This window comes from Botrytis byssoidea, assembly GCF_014898295.1.
Source record: "Botrytis byssoidea strain MUCL 94 chromosome Unknown BBYS_006, whole genome shotgun sequence".
Taxonomy (NCBI): Eukaryota; Fungi; Ascomycota; class Leotiomycetes; order Helotiales; family Sclerotiniaceae; genus Botrytis; species Botrytis byssoidea.
In genome coordinates, this window is record NW_024065847.1 from 1,930,510 (window position 1) to 1,947,300 (window position 16,791).

The 16,791-nt window shown below is 42.5% G+C and overlaps 5 protein-coding genes across 5 annotated transcripts; 4 read left to right on the forward strand and 1 right to left on the reverse strand.

Annotated features, from left to right (window-relative positions):
* Positions 1–58: 58 nt before the first annotated feature.
* EAE97_004019 (uncharacterized protein) lies at positions 59–2,217 on the reverse strand (the record flags this gene model as incomplete). The annotated part of the gene is made up of 2 exons (XM_038874531.1): positions 59–1,903; positions 1,957–2,217. The coding sequence occupies 2 exons, from the start codon at positions 2,215–2,217 to the stop codon at positions 59–61; spliced, it is 2,106 nt and encodes a 701-aa protein (XP_038735140.1).
* A 2,140-nt stretch (positions 2,218–4,357) lies between these two features.
* EAE97_004020 (uncharacterized protein) lies at positions 4,358–4,775 on the forward strand (the record flags this gene model as incomplete). Its single annotated transcript, XM_038874532.1, has 2 exons — positions 4,358–4,530; positions 4,562–4,775. The coding sequence occupies 2 exons, from the start codon at positions 4,358–4,360 to the stop codon at positions 4,773–4,775; spliced, it is 387 nt and encodes a 128-aa protein (XP_038735141.1).
* Positions 4,776–5,546: 771 nt separating this feature from the next.
* EAE97_004021 (uncharacterized protein) lies at positions 5,547–6,720 on the forward strand (the record flags this gene model as incomplete). Its single annotated transcript, XM_038874533.1, has 3 exons — positions 5,547–5,898; positions 5,934–6,320; positions 6,359–6,720. The coding sequence occupies 3 exons, from the start codon at positions 5,547–5,549 to the stop codon at positions 6,718–6,720; spliced, it is 1,101 nt and encodes a 366-aa protein (XP_038735142.1).
* A 757-nt stretch (positions 6,721–7,477) lies between these two features.
* Positions 7,478–12,314, forward strand: EAE97_004022 (uncharacterized protein). Its single transcript, XM_038874534.1, has 8 exons — positions 7,478–7,692; positions 7,755–7,775; positions 7,829–8,814; positions 9,315–9,515; positions 9,577–9,661; positions 9,715–9,820; positions 9,921–10,085; positions 10,140–12,314. The coding sequence occupies exons 3-8, from the start codon at positions 8,563–8,565 to the stop codon at positions 11,995–11,997; spliced, it is 2,667 nt and encodes an 888-aa protein (XP_038735143.1). The 5' UTR covers positions 7,478–7,692; positions 7,755–7,775; positions 7,829–8,562; the 3' UTR covers positions 11,998–12,314.
* Positions 12,315–15,443: 3,129 nt separating this feature from the next.
* EAE97_004023 (uncharacterized protein) lies at positions 15,444–16,178 on the forward strand (the record flags this gene model as incomplete). The annotated part of the gene is made up of 1 exon (XM_038874535.1): positions 15,444–16,178. The coding sequence occupies one exon, from the start codon at positions 15,444–15,446 to the stop codon at positions 16,176–16,178; it is 735 nt and encodes a 244-aa protein (XP_038735144.1).
* Between the last annotated feature and the right edge of the window lie 613 nt (positions 16,179–16,791).

The window sequence follows — 16,791 nt, forward strand, 5'->3', positions numbered from 1 at the left end:
GACCGAAAACCAACCATTAAACTCCACTATCCCGCAAAAACCAAGCCATTTTAAGAATTTAGTCAACCTCCTCCATAGCACTCTCAACTGGTGCATCCGAAGTTGCCTCAGTAGTAGCGGCGGCATCTTCAGTGGTCTCGGCATCCTCCTCAACGTTCAATCCGAGTGAGACAAGCTTGTGAATACGCTCGGCAAAACCAGCTGGCTCCTCGATGGTGAAACCGGAAACGAGAAGGGAAGTCTCAAACAAAAGTTGAGTGATTGACTTGACGGTACGATCGTTCTCACCATCAGCCTCAACCTTCTTCTTCAACTCCTTAATGATAGGTGACTTTGGAGAGATTTCGAAAGTCTTCTTGGAGGACATGTATGATGACATAGAAGTATCACGGAGAGCTTGTGCCTTCATGATACGCTCCATGTTAGCGGACCAACCGAATTGACCGGTACGGATGGCACAAGGAGCGTTGACGAGCTTGTGGCTGACAACAACCTTCTCAACGTTCTCACCGAGGACATTCTTGAGAGCCTTGGCGAGACCCTCGAACTCCTTCTCCTCTTCCTCACGAGTCTTCTTCTCCTCATCAGTCTCCTCAAGGTCGAAGTCCTTGGTGATATCAACAAGCTTCTTACCCTCAAACTCCTTGAGTTGAGTCATGGCGTACTCATCAATAGGGTCAACCAAGAAGAGAACCTCAAAGTTCTTTGCCTTGAGGGAGTCAAGGAATGGTGACTTTTGAACAGCCTTGAGAGACTCTCCAGTGATGTAGTAAAGGTTCTTTTGGTGCTCTGGCATACGGGTAACGTAGTCGGAGAGGGAGGTAATGTCATCACCAGACTTGGTGGAGCTGAATCTGAGGAGCTTGGCAAGAGCAGCTCTGTTTTGGGAATCCTCGTGGATACCGAGCTTGATGTTCTTGGCGAAAGCAGCGTAGAACTTGTCGAATTGCTCCTTGTCCTCAGAGATCTCTTGGAAGAGTTCAAGAACCTTCTTGACGATGTTCTTCTTGATGACCTTCATGATCTTGTTTTGTTGAAGGGTCTCACGGGACAAGTTAAGTGGAAGATCCTCAGAGTCGACAACACCCTTGACGAAGCTCAACCATTCAGGGATGAGGTCAGTGGCATCATCAGTGATGAAAACACGGCGAACATAAAGCTTGATGTTGTTCTTTGTTTTCTTCGTCTCAAACAGATCGAACGGAGCTCTCTTTGGCACGAACAGGATGGCACGGAATTCAAGTTGACCTTCAACGGAGAAGTGCTTGACAGCCAAATGATCTTCCCAGTCGTTGGAGAGGGACTTGTAGAATGAACCATACTCCTCAGCGGTGATGTCGGATGGGTTTCTGGTCCAGATAGGCTTTTGTTTGTTGAGCTCTTCCTCCTCAATCTTGGTCTCCTTGACCTTCTTGGTCTTTGGCTTCTTGGCCTCTTCCTCATCATCGACCTCCTCAATCTTGGCCTTCTTCTCCTCATCCTCTTCCTTGGTCTCCTCAGCCTCCTCATCTGGAACTTCGGTCTCAGTCTCCTTGGAGACGTGAAGGTAGATTGGGTATGAGATGAACTCGGAGTGCTTCTTGATGACCTCCTTGATCTTGGACTCGTTCAAGTAATCCATTTGCTCATCCTTCAAGTGAAGAATGATCTTGGTACCACGGCCGAGTTGCTCACCCTCAGAGTCTTGAGTGAGAGTGAAGGTTCCTCCAGCACTGGATTCCCAAATGTATTGTTCATCATCGTTGTTTTTCGAGACGACAGTAACTCTGTCAGCGACGAGGTATGCAGAGTAGAAACCAACACCGAATTGACCAATCATAGAGATATCAGCACCTGCGGTGAGAGCCTCCATAAATTGCTTGGTACCAGATCGTGCAATCGTACCGAGGTTATTGACGAGATCCTGAATTCTTGATTAGTAAATGATTTTGTGTCTTCGCCTATGAATTTACTTACAGCCTTGGTCATACCAATACCGGTATCGCGGATGGTAAGAGTCTTGTTCTCCTTGTCTGGGATGATGTCGATGCGGAGATCCTTACCGCTGTCGAGCTTGCTGGAATCTGAGAGAGCCTCATAACGGATCTTGTCGAGAGCATCGGAACAGTTGGAAACAAGTTCTCTCAAGAAGATCTCCTTGTTTGAGTAAACTGTGTTAATGATGAGAGAGAGCAACTGAGAGATCTCAGCTTGGAACTCGAAAGTTTCGCCAGCCATATTTGTGATTGTGTATGTGGAAACGGAGAGACTGTAGAAAGAGGGTAGATTAGTATGAATTTCTTGATGAAAATGAAGTTGTGCAAGCAAGCGTATTGAGCTTCTTGTGAATCTTTTGTAGAGTGCAAGTAATCGTCTCAAGGTCTTTGGAATTTCTTTCTCTTTTGAGGCTGAGCTCTCCAAAGAGTTCCTTGATCGAGGGGTTACTCTGACACAGGAAGGTTATTGAGAGTAACTTACAGTTGATGGTATTCGTTAAGTCGTTAAGTGTATGTATCTTATTGTAGAAGTCTAATAGACAGAAAGTAGAAAGAAAGGGTATCTTTGAATGGTTTGAAGAAAAAAAGAGAATTGTCTTTTCGCTGAAGGGTATTGGGGATTTTATGGAAAGGCTCGCTATAGAAAATGGTAGAATTGTAAGGAACTTTCTAGTCGCTTAACCTTTTTTAGACCACCTAGCAACGCGCCACTTCTAAATCAACCAATCAATGAAGGAGAAAGCATGACAAGGCAATACAAACGATGTGATGTAGATGGAACTTTTTAGAATTATATAGCTAGGTAGCTGTGAGTTCTTTTTCAATTGAATGCAAACGGTCAATACATGATCAAAATATCTCTCTCCTTATTATTAGTTGGGTATATATTGGTAAGATTACTAATATCATTTGAAGAGAGATGAGATTCATATGACTTTACATTTCCCTATTGTTTTGTATTGTTGGAATATTCCTTCAATCAATCAATCAAACACTCAAATTCTATGGATTTCTTCTTTCCCCTCTAGAATCTCATTTTTGTTTATCGGAGTGGCTCATCTTATCAGCGGGGAAAAACTTGGACCGATTTCTGTACTGTGCTTCACAAATGAGGCTGGTAAATGAGGCTCGTGTGGGTAATATCACGTGTCTCGGAAGCTTCTAGTAAGTTTGAGGGAGTTCTTGAAGGTTCCTTTGATTTCGATTTCCATTATAATAATTCTTAGCTATCATATTCATATTATCGTTGCATTGAAGTCTTGATTCGAGATCCTTCGATTTGGCTTGAAACCGGTCAATGTAGTGGCGGTCATGAGAATATTTGACCTTTTGGCCGATTGACTGCCACTGAAGATAATCTAGACTGCCAGCCTTATTGAAAGCAAGCTAAGCCCTGGCAGCTTAGGTGCTTCTTCTCGTATTAGTAGATCACATCACACACATTTACAATCTAATGGTACATGGTTGGAGATGAAGGACTAAGGTACAATAACCTTAGGTGAGCATTTCACTATTTTCTCTCACGACCTGATATCTAGACTTTACACACACTAGCAGCATGGTCCGGCTCGGATTCTTCGTTCCCACGACAGAATATGCATGCCACAGTCTACAGTTGCTAATTGTTCGTTGCTGTCATTACGACCTACCATCGAATTCATAAGATGATGATATTAGATTGATTGTTTGCTTACCCAGACTCTTTTGTTGACTTGTTCATTGGCAATCTCTACTCAGCCGTCTACTTCGGAACTCTCAAGGTTCCCGTGAGGCAGTGTATGTATCAACATCAATGTGTATTTTTCCCATTGAGATCACGCAACCAATACTGTGGGAATATATCAGAACTACTCGTAAAGATATGGCCTCTTTCTGTCAGTCGGTTTCATCCAAAGGTAATGGGGTGCCCAGTTAGTTGCGGGTCACCCATCCAAAAACTAAACCTACCGATTCTTTCGTTTCTGTGATGCATGCCAGAAAATGCCTAAAGGTTAGGCTACCATGAAGATGCATAAACACTAGCCAGCCTTTGAAGTCCATTGGGTATGCCGGCTTATCAAGATGCAGGTCGGGCAAGCGGCTGCCGAAGGGTCAATAGAAGAGAGAATGATTTTCCTCTTTCCGATGAAACACTCTACCATCGTCGTCATGCACCATCATCATAAGCAGTAGATTTCCTGAATATGTCAAATTCATATTAACAATATTCGGATATTACCATCATCTCTCAATCATTTCCTTGACATCTACAAACCGTTACAAGCTTTACACTGCGTCGTTTTATACATCGTATCTATTCCTCAACGCCTGCGCATAGGATAGGCAAAGCGATCTTCCACGCAACGCCTGCAAGTTTTCCATCCCCATTTAAATATTACTTGATGGAGTTACATAAATCAGCATCGATGGGCGAAATTCCTTCCCCCCTCAGTATCACATCCCAGCTTGATGAAGAAGAGAAAAACTCTAGCCTTTCCTCCAACAACTCTATCGATTGTGATATTTTCCAATCCGAAAGTTATTTGTTCATGTGTAAACGTTCTAGATTTAGTAGGTATTCATGATTAAAGCACCTAGGTACCTAGCCAAAGATCTAATGCTAGGCAACTAATCCAAGCTAGTGAATCTGACAGAATGAAAAAATTCAATATCTTTGTCCAGACAGTCAACAGCATTCCTCAACCTCATCATAAAGCAGATATGGTCTGCTATGTATGCGATGACGTAAGGATTCACCAGGAAGAGGTGACTACGAAAGTACCCTTGATCAAAAATACCGAGCTAACTCACTGTTACTGAGACACGGTCGATAAAATCTGTTCTCGAAGCTGCTCGTGAAGGCTGTTTGTTGTCTTTATACACTTGTGGTTCAAGCTATAGCTGCAATGAACCAAGAGCGCTTCGGAGAACGGCTCGAAATCTTATGGTTAAAGGTGAAAGACATTGGTGGTATCCAGAGATACTCAATAATGCAAATCGGTTGGGACGGAATGTCTTCTATTGAATTATGCAGGAACGTGTTTGAGCCTGAGGTCAAGAATAAGGATTGGTTTTCCTTACGCTGACTTGCATGAATTGCAGCTGACTGTCGCTTCTCTCATACTAAAGGTGGCCTTTCATTACCATTTATCACCGCTGCGCAAGAAAATTCGAGCTCCTTGCCTATATCCTTACAAACAGCGAAAAGCCGGATTGCAAACTGTGAATCACATCGAAGATGCAATTTGAATTACATTGGCGGCCCAAAAATGCCAACGCGTGTCATCAATGTCGGAACCTCAAATAGTTCAGTCAAATTGATTGAAACAAAGAACATGAGCGGGAATTTTGCTGCCCTTAGTTATTGTTGGGGATAATTCATCAATTCTTGAAGACATCAAACTTACTGAGGCTAAATTATCAGTCTACAAGAAAAGAATCCTAATGGATTCATTGTCAAAGACTTTGTTCGATGCTGTTATGATTACCAGAGGACTGGGGATACCTTATCTATGGATCGACTCTTTGTGTATAATGCAAGACTCACTGGAAGATTGACAAACTGAGAGTTCTCCTATGAGCGATGTATATATGTCGGCATTCTTAGTTTTAGCCGCCACTAAAGCAAGAGACTCTAACGGGGGTTTCTATCTTGAGAATCGGACCAAGAGCCTACAATTGTCATATCTCGACGTAGATGGCCGCCAGCACTTTCTCTATGCACGTAGAATCCAAGATCAATCTCATGTTCATGATGCAAACGGGCGGCTTGAATCACATGGACTGTATGACAGTGTGCTAAGGAGACGTGGGTGGGTGTTGCAAGAGCAAGTGCTTGCGAGACGTACTCTGTCCTTTGCAAAGGATGAGATGCTATGGGGTTGCCGAGAGTGTAGCACTTGTGAATGCCGGATAGGATTCTCAAATTTCGAATCAGAAGCAAGTTTCCTCGACATATATTTAGATTTCAAGTTTCAGTCTCACCGAGTAGGGAAGTTTACAAAGATATATATTCTAATTGGTACATTATGCTCGAGGCTTATAGTCACCGTCCCCTCACATATCAGATTGATAAGCTACCCGCCATATCTGGGATAGCTAAACTCTTGCATGACATGACTCAAGATGGTTATTACGCTGGGTTATGGAGAAGCCAACTTCCTGGGGCACTCCTCTGGACTTCAAAAAAAGACAACAACGAGTATACAGAAAGCGAGAAGTGCATGCCTTCTTGGAGTTGGGCTTCGATACGCAGCGGCGGTATAACATACGATCATAAAGATGAAAAATTCAAGGCTGGCACGGAAATTGTCTCTGTGGATATCCAACTTTCCGGAAGCAACGCTTTCGGTGGCGTTCTTGGAGGTAAGCTTGAGGTTAAAGCAGTTCTTATTCCGGTACAGGCTACAAGCGAATTGCCATGTTCGGTATCAACTTACATCATGGATTTCAAGGAGAAAAAGGGACTCTCAAGAGAATCATGATTCTTGTGGATCTAGATCAAAATTATTATGATCAAAACAAACCCACTGAATCTGCAATTGAAGTCAAGAAGAACATCTCGCTTTTCCTCATGTTTGTTGGAACCCGAACCCTCACACAATATGCCGAGACTCCAAGTTTCTTGGCCCTAAGATATCTTGAAGAAGACGAAAGAGGGAACTCGATATTTATGAGAGCAGGGATAGCTGCCCTTAATGGGTGGTCGACGCATCTTCTCGATCGCGTTCGAGCTGCCACCAAAGAATCAATCGTTCTGATTTAGACTAGGAATATAGCAAAATACAACAGCCTGTCGTAGAAGCGGACTTTGAAGCGGACTTTGTGAGTGAAATTGCCTTCTCGCCGCCGACTTTTGATCTGGAAGGCGTTCACATCTGATCAAATTTATTTACATATATGATTCACTTCATGGTCATACATTTCACTTTACTATAATATATCACTCTCATTGAGTAGGTAGGTACTGACGACTTCCAAACCATTACCCCAGCAGAAATATTCTGTGTAATTGTTATTGTAATTGTAAAATTTGTAGCAAAACTGCAACGTATTGAATGGGTTGATATTATTAGCGCTGAAGTTAGAATACCAAAAAAATCGTTATATCAAGCTGCACAATTATATCATAACGCGTCATAGAGAAATGCCGATGTCACACGTTTAATTAAGATTGAAAACTAAATGATTCCCATTAAACACAGATGATATCAAACATGTGATTTTTAATTGTTCAAAATTATCACAATTGAATACCAGTACGTCAGTAGTCCAAAAAGGGTGAGGTTGGTGAGGTCGGTGAGGCTGGTGAGAAGTGACACCCCAAAGGTCATGAGAAAGTCTAAAACAAACGGTCTCTTTTAGGGTTAATTGTATGTGAGCACCGGACTTGAGCGCTGCTACCCAATTATTTAGCCAAAATTGGAACCGACCTATCACGTGATATCAAGCAGCACCCCTGCCCCTCAAGTAAGTTTCCTCTCTGCGTGTAACAAATCGGTCCTGTGGTGAAGCGATATCTATATTGGAATAAACTCCAAGAAAATTGATAGGGGGCGACGAAACTGCATGGAATACACGAATGGAGCAAAAGTACAAACCCGGTTCATCCAAACAACGGTCCTGCTACATCCCGTGTTTCATAGACACACCCCTTTGAAGACCCCATGAAACATCCAACAACTATTAACCAACAAAGCCGCGAGCAAAAATTTTGATTGAAACAAACCAAGAGATGGTGCGCATATATTGGGCTGCAAAATAATGCTCTATGGCAGGGGGGGCTGATAATGGTTATAGGGGTTATCGTTCCTCTTAGCTGCAGGTAGCCTCTCAGCGTAGAAAGCAATTCACGAATTAATTAATCGGGGTAGGCATATTAATACACGGCAACTGTGTTGAAACTGCTGTCGATGGGATGAAGTTATATTACATGTCCATTTTGGATCGTGTTTGTACGACTTCGGAAGGTCGAAAAGGGATTTGGCCTGGAGTATTGAAATTTTTATATTAAAAAGAAGGGGAAGGATCGACGACGCGTTTATGCGATGAGATCCGTCCGTTCTTCTTCCCCATATATTCTGAAAAAGTTCCCGCATTTGAAAGCTTGATCGCGTTTCGAAGATTTTCTTTGGTAGGATAAAAAAGTAGCTTGGGAAATTAAGAGCCGCCACAACAAATGTCCGAAGTACCAATCAAGATTCAACAACCGCGTATCGTGAAGAAACACCAAGTTTCAACTCTTCTCTGTTTTCGCTCAATCTTTGACCCTCCACATTCTCGGCACTGTTACTAGATGAGACTGTCAAGGGACTACCCAAGTATCCTGATCTATATACAGTGTACACACTCTCTGTCGTCGACTCATCACGGGAGCATTAATGAACCCCTGTTGCACTAACAAACACACCAGGGTAGAACAACCTAAATTATCTCTACAACATCGAATCAAATCGTCCCAAGTGACTGGTTGCGGCTGTACCTTTCCAATACAAGCGGCGATATAGAGTCTTTTGAGGCACTTGCCACTTAATAGCCAGATTAAGTTCCCGGGAGAGTGAAGCACTGATATACCCTTAATTGGATTCGGAAGCCTTCCTCCCCAGTCATGAGCCATTCTCCGAACAGTCCGCTTAGACAATATGGAGAGCGTACCAAGGAAGCCACTCTTTGTGCTCAAGATGGTTTGTTTGAGATATGGGATGGGAGACCGGATGAAATGAAGAAGGTCGATCTTAAAGATATAAAGATCACGGGCCGCCGCCAACATGTTAATTATCATCATTTTACACCTTTTGGCAGGCCACACATTCATTTCTTCAAACCTTCTTTCTTTTCGCGACGACATAATTCCAAACTTGTGAGTTCATTTCCTTGGCATCAAATGCTAATTTCCATTCCTATTGTTGTATTGTTGTTTGAAGGTTTTGATTGTTTGATCATTTGGTTGTTTGATGATATGTTTGTCATGAGGTCGAGTCGGATGATTTGAATAGCTTCAGAATTTCGATTCACCCCCTCAAGGCAATCACAATTCATTCCGCTTAATCCTATTGTTCCTTTCCCCGGCCACGACCACAATAATATAAAATCAGCCACCAATCCTAATCATATCACCCTCATTATCAAACATTGTCTTTCAATCTTATCTTCTATATGAGATTTGGATTGGAAATTTATTATTACAACATAGCTACTTTTACGAGTGAATGCTGGTATCAAGTCGAACCATCGTTCTTTCCATAAAAGTGACAAGAAACAAACGAGAGACAGGATTTTATCCTTCTTCTTCTTACAACCGCCTCACAACCACCACACAATACCAACATAGATACTGATTGAACTTCTTACCCCGGGCAGAAACTACATTCTTTTACAGATACAACATCAACGTCGACATCCTGCAGCAGCTGGTACTACTTCATGATGGCTTCCTTCTCAATCATTTCCATTTTATTGGCCCTACGCTTCTTCCTCATCGTTTCTGGTGCTCCTACTCCTGTGCCAACTGATGCAGTGGCTTCAACGACAGCTGCTTCCAGCAGTTATTGGCTCGCTTCAGTAAGTTTATTCATCCTTCTTCATCTCTCTCACTATTGGAAATCATCTCTAACTTTATCAGATTCAACGACAAGGTACTGCACCATTTGGTGATGCTTCATATCAGATCTTCCGAAATGTTAAGGACTTTGGTGCTGTTGGTGATGGTAAGTCAATCACTTCTCTTCTCAGACAGTATCATACTAACATTAATATCAAGGTGTAACTGATGACACCGCTGCCATCAACTCTGCCATCTCCTCTGGTAACCGTTGTGGTAAAGGCTGTGACTCTACTACTGTTACCCCTGCTCTCGTTTACTTCCCGTAAGTCATTACACCCTGTCTTAACATTACCCAGTTCAACTGGGCCCTCTGTCCCTTTGTCTGCCTGAGTCTTCTCCTACATTACTAACTTTACTCATAGACCTGGAACATATGCTATCTCAGCTCCTATCAAACAACAATATTTTACTCAACTTGTTGGTGATGCTGTTACTCTCCCAACAATCAAAGGTCTTGCCAACTTTGCTGGCATGGCTTTACTCGACGCAGACCCATATGATCCTGAATTCAACTGGTTCACCAATCAGTGAGTTTTCATAATGCATTTATTCTGTAAGCGTGGTCACTAATAAACTTTCAGGAACAACTTCTACCGTCAAATCAGAAACTTCGTCATCGACTTGACTGCCATGCCTGCCTCAACCGGTAGTGGTATTCATTGGCAAGTTGCTCAAGCTACATCATTGCAAAACATTGTTTTCAACATGAGAACTGATGGTGGAGAAGGTAACAACCAACAAGGAATCTTCATGGATAATGGCAGTGGTGGCTTCATGGCCGACTTGACATTCAACGGTGGCAAGTATGGTGCTTTCTTGGGTAGCCAACAGTTTACTTCTCGTAACTTGACCTTCAACAACTGCCAAACGGCCATTTACCTAAACTGGGCCTGGCTCTGGACCTTCAAGGACATCAACATCAACAACTGTGGTGTAGGTCTCGATATGTCAGCCGGCGGCGCTAGTTCGCGGGCAGCAGGATCGGCCACATTGATGGACAGCACCATTGTAAACACACCAATCGGTATTTCTACTGTTTACGATGTCAACGAAACCGGAACCAACGGTACTCTCGTCATTGATAACGTCGACTTCTCTTCCAATGTTCCAGTTGCCGTGTATGATGCCACTTCCAAATCAACTGTCCTTGCCGGAAACGCCAAAATTGCATCATGGGCTCAAGGAAAGGTCTACACTGGAGTTAATGTCGGTGCAGCTAGCCAAGGTGTTCAAGATGCTGTCACCAAGCCTGCAGTTCTCTTGGATTCTACTGGCAAGGTATTTGGACGCACTAAGCCACAATATGAGACTTTACCAGCCTCCTCATTCTTGAGTGTCAAGTCTAATGGAGCTAAGGGTGATGGAACTACCGATGATACTGCCGCCATTCAAGCAATCTTTGACAAGGCTACCGCTGATCAAGTTGTTTACTTCGATCACGGTGCTTATGTTGTCACTGACACCATCAAGGTTCCAAAGAACATCAAGATCACTGGTGAGATCTGGCCTATGATCATGGCAAAGGGATTCAATGATCAAGCCAATCCAAAGGCCGTCTTCCAAGTTGGACAAGTTGGTGACACTGGCTCTGTCGAGATCTCCGATATTGTTTTCCAGACTATGGGTCCAGCTGCAGGCGCTATCCTCATCGAATGGAATCTCAAGGAGACTTCCCAAGGCTCGGCAGGAATGTGGGATGTTCACATAAGAATTGGTGGTAGTGCTGGTACTCAACTTCAATCCAACACTTGCGCCAAGAATCCAAACGCAACTCACAGCAGCAACCCAGACTGCATTGGAGCCTTTATGCTTCTCCACGTTACTGAAAAGGCTTCGATCTACCTTGAGAACAACTGGTTTTGGGTTGCTGATCATGAACTTGATCTTACTGACCATACCCAAATTGACATTTACAACGGCAGAGGAATCTTGATTGCTTCTGAAGAAGGACCCACCTGGATGTATGGTACCGCCAGTGAACATAGTGTTCTTTACAACTACCAATTGGCCAACGCCTCCAACATTTTTATGGGAGCCATTCAAACTGAAACTCCTTACTACCAATCCAATCCCGATTCCACAACACCTTTCACCACCAACTCAGTTTATGGTGATCCTTCTTTCACTGGTGGATCGCTTGCTGATAAAGCATGGGGTGTTCGCATTGTTAACTCTGAGGATGTCTTTATCACTGGTGCTGGTCTCTATTCATTCTTTGATAACTACAGTCAAGACTGCTTGCAGACTTCTAATTGTCAAAGCAACATGCTTTCAATTGAGGGTTCAGGCAATATTCACATCACTGGATTGTCAACCGTCGGTGTTGAAAACATGGTTACAATTGACGGACAGAGTGGCGCAGTGTTCAAAGATAACCGTAACACCTTTGCTGCTACTATTGCAATGTTCAAGGGTGCTGGTACAGGTGTTAAGTGCTAGGTTGGTCCATTTGAGATGGATATGATACGGCTTAATGAGATACGATACATGATTTTGATACCCTGCGGATCTTTCATACTTCTCCTTTTGTCATCTTTTTAATGTTCTTCTTGTACATAGCCTTATTAGGTGGTGTACATTATTACATAGGGCTTAGAATGCGGGCGTTTGTTTTTGATTTTGTCTTTGGTTTTGCGGAGGAATGGAGAGACGAGATACATATGGGGTATATGCTGTGCATATATGGGATGAATACACTGGAATTGCATGATTTTTAGATAGTTACATAAATGAATTTGACATACTTTGAATTCGCATTTTGGTTACTTCTTTTGATTGTGAGGTGTGCGAGTGTGATTGTGAAGAAAGTTTGTGTCTCTGGAATAGAATTTGAATCATCGGTAAGTAACACCACATCTCTGGTGTTCTCCTTGTACTAATATCATGCTATTATAGATGGTGAATTTGATTTACTTTTTCCCCCCCTTTTCTTTCTCTCAACTTACCTTGTGATAAGAAGAGAAAGGGAGATAGGGGAAACTCGGCTGGATACTGGAAAATAGGAGAGACAATTATAGATGGAGTATGCTGATGCGATAGGTTAAACATGGTGGGTTAATGTATGTTCAGAGACTAGAAGTGGTTTTGGGCTTGGGGCAGAGGCAGGGGTTTTAGTTACGTAGGGATATAAGTTTGGATGGAAGGGGAAAGGGGAGGGGAAAGAGGACCGTAAAGAGGGATTATGAGAGAGAAGGTTGAAAAGGAGGAAGGAGCTGGAGCTGGAGCCGGAGCTGGAGGATTCAATGGGGGAGAGGAGGATTGAAGGAGAAGGGTCATGAGATTGGGGAATGAGGCTGAGGATTGGAGGATAGGATATCAGTGTGCCGGTATCGAGGTAACTGGATGGGAAGATAGGAAAGAAAAGTTATCATGATTAGGTAAGTGAGTGCATAATACAATGTGATACAGTGCATCGAGAGTCAGAGATCTGAAGTTGGGTGGATACAATGTAAGATCTTACAATAATCTGAGAAATGAGAAGGATCTGCAAATCTCAATACTAGCTGTAAAAATTATACTCTCATACCTCATATTCCACGCCCGGTCACCTCGATCCGACTCATATTCGATCTACCAAATGCTGGGAGAGTGGAGGGATGGTTATGATCTGAAGATTCAAAAAAATAAAAATAAAAATAGATGTTTTCGAGGACGCTCTTGACTCCGCACGTGGGTTGCGGAGATAGATCGAAAATAAGATTTATGTACTAGTATTTTAACCAGGGGGGAACGCTAGATCATGACTAGAGCAGCTTTAACTACCTACCTAATCGATGCTGGGCGCGTTGGAGTTGCGTATTGTTTTTCTAACGGGATGTGGAATATTTTCGAATATCCTCATGTTTTAACCTTAGACTGGATTTTTCGGGTTATGTTTTTGAAGTCGAGGGATTGACTGGTGATTTTGTTTTTAGGGTGTGCGTGTGATGAGTTTGGGTGGATTAATTATTGTCGAGAGGGAAATTTTGGGGAAGGCAGATAAATTTAGAGGTTATTGGGTTCGAATTTGGAATAGGTTTCTTGGAGTGCGGTTTGGATCGAATGATTTGGTACAGATAGCGATGATGGAGATAGGAAGGAGTGATGTGTGAAGAGTGAGGTGAGTGGGTATATGCTCGATGCCGTGTACTTTTTTTGGCATACAAAGTTTGGGTGATGGAGTATTTTATTATTGTGATGTTTATATTTGCTGTGGGGAAAGTGTACTGGTGTTTCGGGTTCTATATACGTAAGAAAGTGAGTTGAGTATGGAAAGAGCGGACACGGAGGTGAAACGGTACAGATGTAATTCGTTGGCGCTTACTCTTCCAGAGTGAAGTGGACTAGAAATGCAACAAAACCATTCGAAAATTCCTAAGATGTGGACGGCAGATCGGCAGGTAACTTGAATGAGTGCCTGATGACACGTTCTTCGGGTTTCCTAGGAATAAAACTGTACCAGTAGTCTGTAGTTTTAGGGTCGAATTTGACCGGAGTGTTATTACTAGATTTTGAGGGGATTCAAAACTGTGATTATCTTACCGTATTCAAATGGGAATCGAAATCCAGATGGTCGGAATCACTCGGATTGCAATACGAGGGACATACCTCATACTTCATTGTACATACACGACGTAAGAGAAGCGAAGAAGGAGAAATGCTGCGCATCTTAGCTTGATATACGTTAGATCTGCTGAATATAATATTATTCCCAAACTAAGTATCCACATCAGCGGACGCTTTTTGGGGAAGTCAGTATGATTCACAGTAGGTTAGAGAACTAGCTCGTTTTTGAGTCGATAGCTTGACTAGTTTTTCCCTCTGAAATTTGATTGGCTGTTGAGTATTTTCGACGTCTGGTACATCTAGTACATTTTTTGACCGCCATTGTCAGAGACTTTTCATGGATAAATTAGTGACAGGCATAGTGTGCTGGGGAATTCATTTTAGTATGGTGATAATGAGGGGCAGGTAACGTAGGTAAGCAATGGACAACTGTGATTGTTTAACCTGGACAAAATACTTGCGTATTTCACCTCAGATAGAATAACTTGGACCCGGACCATATAGGAGCCGAAAACGCCTATGACTCCTGCATGCTTGAGATATCTTCGGATCGACTCTTCATATCCACTAGTTGTATCTTTGATATTTCCGAGCTCGATACGTAAAGGCATATGAGCATTCTGCTTTGTTGTGAGCGTCATATGTTTTTGGTACTCCCACACTACCAACAGCGCCGCGTCGCGCTTAACATCCGCTAGTATTCAAATAGGTTAAGCGAGGCTCTTCAAGATTCCAAACCCTGAACTTTGGTACTATCGTTTTCGATTCATGCATAGAAATCCTGCCGATATTTTGATAACAACAATCTGCTTGGAAGTTACCCGTCTGTTGCAAGCTAGAAGGTGGAGATATTTCCATTGATCATGGTAATCTATCAACCACTAACCCAGCTACTTCATGCTAGGACATGGCGAGATACAAAATAAATCGAAGCTGAGTAAAGATCAATGTCTAGTCAATTTCAAGCTCGAAATCATTCCAATATGAGCCTAACTTACCCCGCTGGTTCGAACTTTAACACTGGAATATGCAAATTTGATCGAAGTAGGTTGATTTTAAGTTCAAGCCTAACACCAAGCTCGTCTTTTCCAAAAGAAAAATCTATCTGGTCCAGATGGAAATATTGTATATAAATACTAAAATTTCCCTCTCTTGAAGCCATTTCTTTTGGATCATACTCAGACAACATTTCGAACATATGTTCGATATTACAGCCATCTTGACAATCTTTACTTGAATATATCATCGCACACTTCATTTGACATCGATAAGAACGACACATACACATATTTACTCTATTCACCATCCCCTTTCTTATCAATTTTCAAACACCTCCAACAATGCCCCCGCCATTGACCCCAATGGCAACTACAACCGCCCCCCACGTTTCTCCCACCCGTGTCATACTTCGCACAGGAAAAGAGATGGCACGTATCAGAAGACTCAAAAAGAACCTAGCAAAGTATCCTAATGTATCAAAATATGCCCATGATCTGAGATGTCCAGATCCCGAATTCAAAGCGCCCGCCCCAATCGAAAGGCGTAAAAGGGACACCACAAGTCTTGGCAAGAATCTTGGAACGACACTCTTCCACAGGGAAAATTTAATGAAACAAATGGGAGTATTTGGAATGGTAGCCAATAGTGAAGAGAGACAGCGTTTGTATGAGAATTGGGTACAAGCTACAAGAGATGGATTGCAAAAAGATGAAGGAAACGTCTTTGAAGAGCACAAAATAATAAAATTCCGTTTGATGGTGGAAAGAAATCAAATACGGAGAAAATATTGTATTAGTCCCAAGGACAGACCTGCTTTGAAGAAAAAGTTGGATGAGATACAGGACGAGGAGGAAGAGGCCACGGCAGCTTATTTGAAGGAATGCAAAAAGGTACATGCGCATCGAATTAAGATGGAGAACGAAATGATAAGGATAAATGGTTTGCTTGCTGAGATGGACCAGTACCCTCAGAAAGATCTTCCTAAAATCTGGGGCAAGGGTTACGATCAAGCATCCAAAAATATTGGCCGAAAAACCATCCCAGAGGAAAGCGACGAAATCAATGACTTGGTTTAAATTGAGTACTACAAATTCTCAGAGTAACAAGGGGTTGTTAAAGCATGTAATTTATTGGACTAGCAGAGCATCAGCGGCTTCTGTCAAAATCCTATCTCAGCGCAAAATGTAACGGAGTTAGAGCATGTAATTTATTGGGTCAACAGAGCATCAGCGGCTTCTGTCAAAATCCTATCTCAGCGCAAAAAATGTAACTTTACAACAACATGACTGATGCGAATGCTTTTCATTGTATGAACGTGAGAAAATCGATGTATCATGCAAGAAAATAACATTATATATTGATAAGACCTCACTTGCCTGTATCATGACATAGAATAGAAAGAGCCCCCCAGGAAGTTGACTTTTGTATAAATCTAGGGCAGGTAAAGTAAGCGCGAAGGACTGTATACAATATTGCGATATGTTGATGTATTTAAATTCCCTGCAGTTCTACCGTGGTTATCTCGAAAGAGCTAGATGGAAGCATAGTACGATAGATGTTTTTGGAAATGTTTCTATGCGATCAAGCGCCATCGTCATTTGCAGAATATGAAGTTATTCACATGGAAAAACGAGGTGAGGTTGGGAGGTTGGGCTTAGTCAGCACCGTCATGCACTAGGTAATTTTAGA